General features: G+C 48.4%; 1 protein-coding gene across 1 annotated transcript in view; it reads left to right on the top strand.

Annotated features, from left to right (window-relative positions):
* The first annotated feature begins 496 nt into the window (after positions 1–496).
* Positions 497–9059, top strand: part of LOC110470966 (store-operated calcium entry regulator STIMATE) — a 29795-nt gene continuing 21232 nt past the window's right edge. Inside the window, exon 1 of the mRNA XM_021531052.3 lies at positions 497–694. Within this exon, the coding sequence (XP_021386727.1) occupies positions 586–694 (109 nt within the window). The 5' untranslated portion in view covers positions 497–585. The remainder of the gene's footprint in view (positions 695–9059) is intronic.

The raw sequence follows: 9059 nt of genomic DNA, 5'->3' as shown, positions 1-9059 counted from the left end.
CCTCATCCCTGTCCCAAACTCAGCTTCATTCCCATCCTTCTGTCTCTGTCTCTCTGTCCCCTTTGTATCCTCATCTCCAATTTCTCCCGCATCCCAATTGCTGCCTCTGTCCCCATCCCTGTCCTGATCCTTATCCCCATCCCCAACTCAGCTTCATTCCCATCCTTCTGTCTCTGTCTCTCTGTCCCCTTTGTATCCTCATCTCCTATTTCTCCCACATCCCAATTGCTGCCTCTGTCCCCATCCCTGTCCTGATCCTCATCCCCAACTCCATTCCCATCCCTGCCTCCATCTTCACCCCTCTGTTTCTACCTCTCTGTCCCCTTTGTATCCTCATCTCCAACTTCTCCCGCATCCCCGCCTGTGTCCCCATCCACGTCCCTTTTCCCTGTCCCTATCTCCATCCCCTTCGCCATCCCCGTCCCTCCCCTCCCGCCCCGCCCCGGGTGCCGCTGCCGGCGGGGCGGGCCGGGGGGCGGGGGCGGCTCGGGGCCGCCTTTGTGCGGGGCCGTGGCTGTCCCATCCCCGTTCCTATTGCCAGTTCCGCTTCGTTCCGCGTTATCCCGCACCGCATCCCGCATCTCCATGGCCGCCCCCCGCCCGGCGCACGGCTGCGGCAGCGGAGCGCTGCTGGGGCGCTTCGGGGTGCTGCTGCAGGCGCTGCTGGCTCTCTGCGCCTTCAGCACCCTCATGCGTGAGTACCGGGGAGCCCGGGGCACCCCTGCCCGCTGGGGGTGGGTGCCCGTTCGCTTACAAACCCGAGTTTTGCGCTGGGTGGCGGTGGGATCGGGGAGGAAGGGACGCGCTGAGGATGCTGCCGAGCCGGCGGCTGCAGCGCCAGATGCTCCTTCTCCAAAACTCCCGTCCCCGGCCCTAAGCTGACGGGAATGGAGCTCCGCGGAACGCGCGGCTGGAATCCCTTAAAATTGGCTGCGCTTCTGTCAGCCATTGCTCAGTCACTTAGAAAATTTTAATGAAGGGTAAAAAAAAAAAAAAAAAAACAAAAAAACCCCAACAAACTATTGGTATAACCCCGCGAGTTGCCGGGGAGGAGCTGATAAAAACGGGGCGGGTGTCCGACACGGCGCTGCGTGCTGAGGGTGATTTAATTGCGCTGTGATATTGTTTTGTTGGATTGTGGCTTCAGCTGCCCCAAATTTTAGGGCTTGAGCGGCTGCGGAAGGAGGTTAGAGAGGGGAACGCGTTTTTCTGGTTAGTGGGAAGGCGAGAAATCAGTTGAGGAGTGAGAAAAACCACCCGGGGTGTGATTTCCAAGGTCCAGAGAGAACGGCCTTAAGTTACACTGTAGAAAGTTCATAGTGGATATTTGGGAAAGTTTATTCCCCGGAAGGGAAAGGCATTGGAACAGCCTGCCCAGAGCAGTGCTGGAGCCTCCGTCCCGGGGGAGATTTAAAAGACGTGTGAATGTGGCACTTAGGGACGTGGTTTAGTGCAGGACTTGGCAGTGTTGGGTTAATGATTGGATTTGATGATATTAGAAATGCTTTCCAACCTCAGTGATTCTGCGATGCTGTGAAAAGGTGCGGAACGCTAAGGCTGAAAGAGCCGTGAAAATTCACTGTTGTTCTGTGCTGCAGCTGTGTTTTGCTCAGAGCAATGTGTGTGTTGCTGCTCTTCAGGGTTAAGTGGTTTAGCACAAGTTGAATCAACATGCCAGAACTTGATCTGTTTTCCTTGTTTAAAAGCCTGTGGTGACAGTGAACCGAAACTTCCAAGTTTTCTGGCTAAGTAGCTGCAGATTTTGAGGTTCTCTTGCCCCCTCTGCCTTTTGGAAATCACTTTCAAAGGCTCCAGCGCTGCGGTTAACGCCAAGCTGCCAGAGAAAATTGCAGCAAGTCCTTCCCGGGATAACTGATCCCTTCTTCCAGCTGGAGCAGCCCAGTTGCAACATGCCACTGCTTGTGTTTCACCAAATATTTTTCAGTAAGAATAGTGGTAATTTCTCTTTCGGTTCCTGTTCTCCCTAGTGATGTGTGCATGTGGGTTAATTTTCCCATAAACACCATGGGGTGTCCCATAAAATCAAGGACTTCAGTAAATCATGTTGGAATACCTCTGTGGATGAGGTTATATAACCCCTGCCAGAAAGTCAGCGACTCTGGGCTAACTGCTGGTGCAAGGGCTAGTATTTCTGTGAACATTAACAACCTCTTGGTTAATGAAGAGAAAGTGAAAGCTGAACCTTTGTGGTTTTGTTGTGACTCAGCTGTGCAGGAACTGCTGCCTGGGACCGCGAGGGCAGATGTGTTTAGAGCCCTGGAATCCCACCCACAACACCTCCTCTGGCTGCAGCTGGGCTGGTGGTCCCTAATCCACCCCGGCTGCTCCCTACCTGTGCCCCAGTCACACATTTCCAGCTGGAGGCTTCCTTGGATCTGCTGGAGGGGCTGTTTGTGTGCTGACTCTAAGGTGGTAGGTTCATGTTGGGCAGCAGCTTTTGGGTTATTTCTGTGGCACATCCAGCTGGCAGCCTTCTGGGAAGGAGATGGCTCCAGTGCCTGGGAGGTGTGGAAGCCTCTGGAGATGAGACAAAAAACTTCCTGGGAATTTTGGTTGCATTTTCATTTCACCCAGCCAGGCAGTTCCTGCTGGGTGACTTACATCATGTAGGATTTAGGATGTTGCTGTTGTTGGAGTCAGCCCTTTGATACTTCTTTCCTTCACTACTGTGACATTCTTGGTGTGTGTTCCTCTTGGTTTTATTACTGTGATTTTTCTCTTTGCTGGGATGTTGCAGACCATGGTTTAATAAGCAGAAACAAGGTCCATGAGGGTGGGGAGGCCCTGGAGCAGGTTGCTCAGAGAAGCTGTGGCTGCCCCTGGATCCCTGGAAGTGTCCAAGGCCAGGTTGGATGGGGTTTAGAGCAACCTGGGATAATGGAAGGTGTCCCTGCCCATGGCAGGGGGTTGGAACTGGATGATCTTTAAGGTCTCTTCCCACCCAAAACCATGTTACAGAATTCTGTCCAAACCAATGTCTTTTCTATTTCTTCTACTTTAAAGTACCAGCTCGGCTATAGGAACACCTGGATTTGGATAGATAAAATTTCCAAATTGTGCAGAGACTGTTCAGACCTCTTGAAAACATGTTGAGGAACTCAGACTAACAGTAATGTGGCATTCTGCAAAGTTTTGCAGGTGTGTGTGTGTGTGGGCTGTGCTCAGAGTCTCCCTCCAGAATGTGGATCCTAAGCATGGCCATTTCAGGGAGGATAAATCTGATTGTGTCAGTGCAATTTGTGTCATTGAAATTGTGTTTCTTTGGGCTGTGGGAAGATTCTTCTGCCAACCTGGTAGGAAAACCAAATAGAGGAGGAAATTAGTCTTGATTGAGTGGGATGAGTGGAGTGGTTGCTCACCATTGCTGTGGATTTTGTGAAATGGATCCTTTGTGTGGTGAAAACAGGACCCAGAAGTAAATGATGCCCAGCCTTGGCAGGGAGTCAGGACAGCTGTTTAGTGGAGTTTCATTATTCTGTCAACTCCCATGAGCAATACTGGTAAGAGTTCATTTTAGCCTACGAACACTCTCCTGCTGTTCCAGCAAGGTTTTTAAGGTTGTAGCCAAGCCTAATCCCAGTATGAGCAGAGCTTGCTCTGGTTGCAGCTTTGGGAGACAAGTGGCAAAGAGCTGTTTAACATTTCCACCTGCCTGGGGTAGCTGTGGAGGTCCTTTGACTGTAAGGACAGTCCTAGAACTGAGACACAAACACTTGAAAGCAGAGGCAGCTGTGTGTGTGTGGCAATCTGGCTTCCTGTGCAAGAAAGTCCCGTGGGGAGGTCATGGCCCTGAGGAGTGGGATAATTGTGCAATCCCATCAAACTGAAGCAGTTTGCAATGCTTTTCCTTGAGCATCACTCAGCTGAGTGGAGAAAGCTTGTTGCAGTTATCTCAGCTGCAAGGGCTGGGTGTGCTTTGAGGGCTCAGTCCTTGAAATTGCTGCTGTTCATTGAAACTTTTTTTTTTTGGGTGGGGGGAAGGGGTTCTAGACTAGCAAAAGTTGTCCAGGTTTGCACAGGGAACAGCAAAACTCTTTGAAATGTGGGAAGATCTTTTGTACATCTATAGCCTTCTTTGTGAATTAACTAGAGTACAGGAGAAACAGATTTGGGGAGTTGAAGAATTTTTGTCTCCATTGTGAATGGAAAAAGTTTTCCTTGGAGCTGGTCTAGTCGTTTTCTACTCTACCACAAACAGCATTGAGGAAATGCACAAACCTTTGTTTCTCTTCCAGCTTTTTCTGAAACTGTCTTGGCAGCCCTCTGAGCTGCAGAATGAGGTGCAGTAACACTCGTGATGTTGGTATGAAAATAGATGTTGCTCTTGGAAAACACTCGTACTGCCAGGCAAGGAGATCTGGACTGGACTGAGCTCCCATAACCCCATGGGAAATCTGGTTTTCCGCTTTACTTTTGAAAATGTCTTGGCCCTGCCTCATGTGGCAGCAGTGTCCCTCTCTCCTCTTGCATGCCACTGCTGGACACACTCTTCCAGCACATCTTGCCTTGAGCTTACTCCTAAGAAGAGCCAGTTTGCAGTAGGGACCCTGGTTCTGACCCCCTTGCAGGACTTGGTGCTGGAGATGCTCTGTTAGCACCTGGGATGGTCTTTTAGACATTGGTCCAAGTAGTTAGAGGCAAAACCACAGAATAGGAATTTACCAGACTTCCTGTAAAAGAAATAGTGTCTCTGTGGTAGAAAACACTTGTTAAAGAAGATCAGAAATATCCCCTTGATCTGTGGCCTGTGTTTTCTTGATCCCCGTGTCTTCTCCAGCTGAGCTTTTCATGTTGATTTTCTCCTGGATGGTGAAATGGCAGAGAGCATCCTCACGCTGAGAAGTGTCTGAACTTTGAGAGGGACTCATGGAAGCTGTCGCACTCATCTCCACCAGATAAATCAAACTTAACCCACCTTTTATGGCTTTTTATTAGGCTCTCTAGTGATAGGAAAAGGAGAATTTGTTTTAAACTGAAAAAGGATAGATTTAGACTAAATACAAGAAGAATTTTTTACAATGAGGGTGCTGAAGCACTGAAACAGGTTGCCCAGCAGATGATGGATGCCCTATCCCTGGAAACATTGAAAGTCAGGTTGGATGGGTCTCTGACCAGCCTGGTCTAGTGGAAGGTGTCCCTGTCCATGGCAGGGGGTTGGAATGAGGTGGCCATCAAAGGACCCTTCCAACCCAAACCATTCCAACCTGCCCCAGTCCTGAATTCAGGGTGGTTGCTGTACATAGTTTGAAGTGAAGTGCTGTCTATGTGCTTCAAAAGCATCCTGACAGCTTTCTGGTTTGTGTTTTGACTTTACACTGAAAATACCTCATAAGGGTGGGTGGAAGTGTGAGTCCATGTCAAGAAAAAGAAGAAATAAGTGCTAAAGCATTTGATCTGTCCAGACTTCCATTTTGTTCTGAAATACATCTGCCCAAGACACAAAAACACTGCAGGCTTACCATGCCCAAGACAGCCTCTGCTGACTCTGCTTGCTGTCACACAAGTGCATAACTGTGTGCGATTTCAATTATTCACACACAAGGACATGTAAATTCCAACTTCACCCCTGTAAATGCTTTTCCCTCTAGAGAAGAACAAAGCCACAGAGGTTAGCTGTGTCTGGCAGTGTGAAGCTTGGGCCCTTGCTGATTTACATGGAGGTTTGTGGGTTAAGCAACGAGCTGCACATGGCAGGACTCTCAGCACGTTTCTCTTCTGCTTCAGTACACCTGAAAACTGGATGAGCTGGAGAGCATGTGTTGTTGCACTTTGTGGGCTGGAAGGTCTGTGCAGCACTCGGTGTGCCTCATTAAACTGCACACAGCTTCCCACAAAGCTTTAGGACTGCAGCTGTTGATTGCTCTGACCTCTCCTTGGCTGTCACCCCTCGAGCGAGCGGGGGACTGGGAAGCTCCTGGTTTCTGAGAGAACAAAGGCATGGGGAAGATGGGAAATGAGGTGGCAGAGTAAAGCTTCATGAGAAGTTACATGTGAGCCACAGGCAGCTGAGCACCTTGCACCTGGCTGAGTTGGTTCTGCAATGTGTGGTGAGCTGTTGCGGTTATGGGTGACTTAACGCGACAAGAAACTGTACAGGGAAATAAGTCTAATTATGAGGTGGAGCATGCAAAGCTTTAAGGAGTCTCTTAAATTTACAGCTTGTTTTTTTTAAGCAGCTTTTGTAAGAAAACTGTATGGTAGAGAGACTTTAATGATAAAAGCTGGGTTGGGATAAAAAGCAGTCTTTAATGCTAAAAGGGAGTAGAAAGTAGATGATGGTTAATGTGCCTTCCAACCCAAACCATCTGTAATTCTATGCTAACTTGTGCCTCACTTCATTCTTCAGGTGGTGTTCCCTTAGTGATCTTGGATTTTATGGTCTTACTTTTATCTTTGATTGTCTAAACTCCATTTTTCAAGGGACTGGCTTGTAATGTAGTGATGTTTTTTTGGAGGGAGTCACAACTGCCTCCTCCAGGATGCTCTGCAGCTGAGTTGGAGCCCAGCCTCAGTCCAGGTGTCCTGTAGGACCTACTGTGTCAGCAAATAATATGTTCTGTTCTCAATGTGCACAGCACAACTGATGGTTGGTCTCTCACAGCTTTGGTTGGTGACCACCTGGCACTTGGCTAAAATAACAGCTTTAAAAATCTGTGTAAAAAGAAGACAGAAAGGGTAGAGCTTAAAACTGAGAACCATGCCAGGGTCCTCTGTGGCTTTCATTGGGGCAGTTGCAGTCTCCAGAAGGATAAGTGCTCCAGCTGAGGCTCCTGAACAGCCTGGTCTGGTGGGAGGTGTCCCTGCTTGTGGCAAGGAGTTGGAACAAGATGTCTTTAAAGACCCTTCCCATCAAACCATTCACAATCTCAATTTCTGTTCCTTCCTCTGCCAGTTTTGCTGGAGGGGCTTTCACTCTCCTAACACTGGTACAAGGGAGGAGCTGACAAAACACACTGAGTGCAGACCTGAGGATGGAAGTCAGCAGCAGTCTGTGCCACCAAACCACTGACAGCTGTTTTGAGGAGGAAAACCAGCACTTTTGCTGCTCCCTGAATTGATGTGAGATATAAGTTTCACACTTTTCTGTCCAGCAGCACGTTGGCTGCTCTCTGCAAACAGTGGCTGCTGCTTCCTCCCATTGTGTCTGGGGTCGAGCTGTCTGAGTGGCTGCAAGCTCAGGCTAAGAATAGTGCAGACCCCAGGGTTTTGGCTCTGTATCCTGCATGTTGGCTTCTTTCCTGCCTGGGGCTTGGAAAGGGCCTGGGAAAGGGTGTGTCCTGCAAAATAGGTTGAAATGTGTTATTGGAGACTGTACTGCTGAAAATAACACAGAGGTTGGGCAGGGGAAGAGCTTCTGTTTCCTCCCTGGTACAGTAGCTCCGAGTCCTCTTTGGCACAGGCCAGAAATAAAGTCCTGATCCTCTTGCTAGTGGGATGTGGCCCTGGATATGGGGTTTATGGCAGTCAATTTAATCCCCTCTTAAAAGCAGGCAGCAGCATCACCAGTTTGGGGCATTTCAGATTTTATTTTTGATGGACCTTTCACAAGTTAGGTGTATTAATGCATCTATAAGTGCTTCACACATCAGGTTCATTTTTCAGTATCCATCCCCCAGGCCTGCTGCTGAGCTCAGTGGGGTCAGGATCCCTGTAAATCAAATCCCAAAAGTTCTGTCTGTTGAGTCAACACCTCCCTCCCAAACCTCAGCTTCAGAATCCTGTGGTTGGTGGCAGTAAGATTTGCCAGGGCGGTGGTCTGGCTCTAGGCCAAGCATGTCTAACCATATCCTAGGGAGATAATTTCCCCCTGTAATTTTGTAGAAACTTGACTTGGTAGCCTGATCAGCAGCTGGTTGATGCTGCAGCTAATTCTGCTTTATACCTGTGCTGGTGCACAGATCTGCAGCAGATCTGCCTGGATGCAGTGTGGGGTCCATGGGGGATGCAGGGAGGATGTTCCAGCACAAGGGACTAGGGCTGTTGTTGCTACTGTCCTTGTCTTAATCCATTATTAGAATCAGATAATTTGTTTAAAAGCAGAAGTAGGCTGTGGGATATTGACTGTGACAAGCTCTGGTAACTTCACAGCATTTGTCTTTGTGTAGGGCAGCAAAGCTGTCTGTCCCCTTTCTACTGCATCAAGAGAACACCATAATGAATATTAACCTCCATATTACCCTGGAAAAAGAGTGAGGACAGCTGTCATTGTGCTTTTATCTTCTAGCTTTCTGACTATTTCCACATCTATATTGAAACACTCCAGCAATTTTTTTTTTTTTCCTTTTAACTTTTCACAGGTTGTCATTCAGATGTCAGCTTCCACCCAGCCTGGTGGTTCTGAGGGAGTTTCAAGCATGTATGATCTTTTTTGTCCTTGACTGAAGAGGAAGGGCTGGGAAGTATTTGGTTTCCTGTCCTACCCTCTCTCTGCTGTGGGCAGGGGGATCTCTCGAATTGTCACTCATCTTCCTTCCCTTTTGGTTCAGCTTTTTGTCTGCAGCAGCTGGAGATTGTGAGGGCAGGCACCATCCCAGTGCTTAATGGGATAGAACTGGGTCCCCTTCTCCTGGCTGCCAAAATCTCAGAATTCCAAAATGGCTGGGAGCTTAAAGATCATCCAGTTCCACCTCCAGCCATGGGCAGGGACACCTTCCACTATCCCAGGTGGGAAAGCCACAGCTTCTCTGTGAAATCCATTCCAGGGCCTCCCCACCCTCACAGGGAAGAATTTCTTTCCCAGATGTGCACTAACATTGCTTCCTTGCACAAGGCAGCTTGCTTTGCACATGGACAAAGCTGGGAATATTAAAATGTTCAATACTGTGGTTGGAACACTGTTGGGAAGACAAATTCCTGATGCCTTCTGATATAGACCAGCTACATTCCAGTCTCATGTTAATCTAATTGAATGGGGGTTCTCTTCCATCTTGTGCAACTCTGTGTGCAGTAAACGACATTTTTAATTTGTTTCAGGTGTTTTTATGGAGTTTAATTTTGTTGTAAATGTTAGAACTCAAATATCACTTTTTTTTTTTTTC

Source organism: Lonchura striata, chromosome 5 (genome assembly GCF_046129695.1).
Source record: "Lonchura striata isolate bLonStr1 chromosome 5, bLonStr1.mat, whole genome shotgun sequence".
In the NCBI taxonomy this organism is placed as follows: domain Eukaryota; kingdom Metazoa; phylum Chordata; class Aves; order Passeriformes; family Estrildidae; genus Lonchura; species Lonchura striata.
Note: the sequence above shows the minus strand (reverse complement) of the source record. Positions and strands in the feature narration are given on the sequence as shown.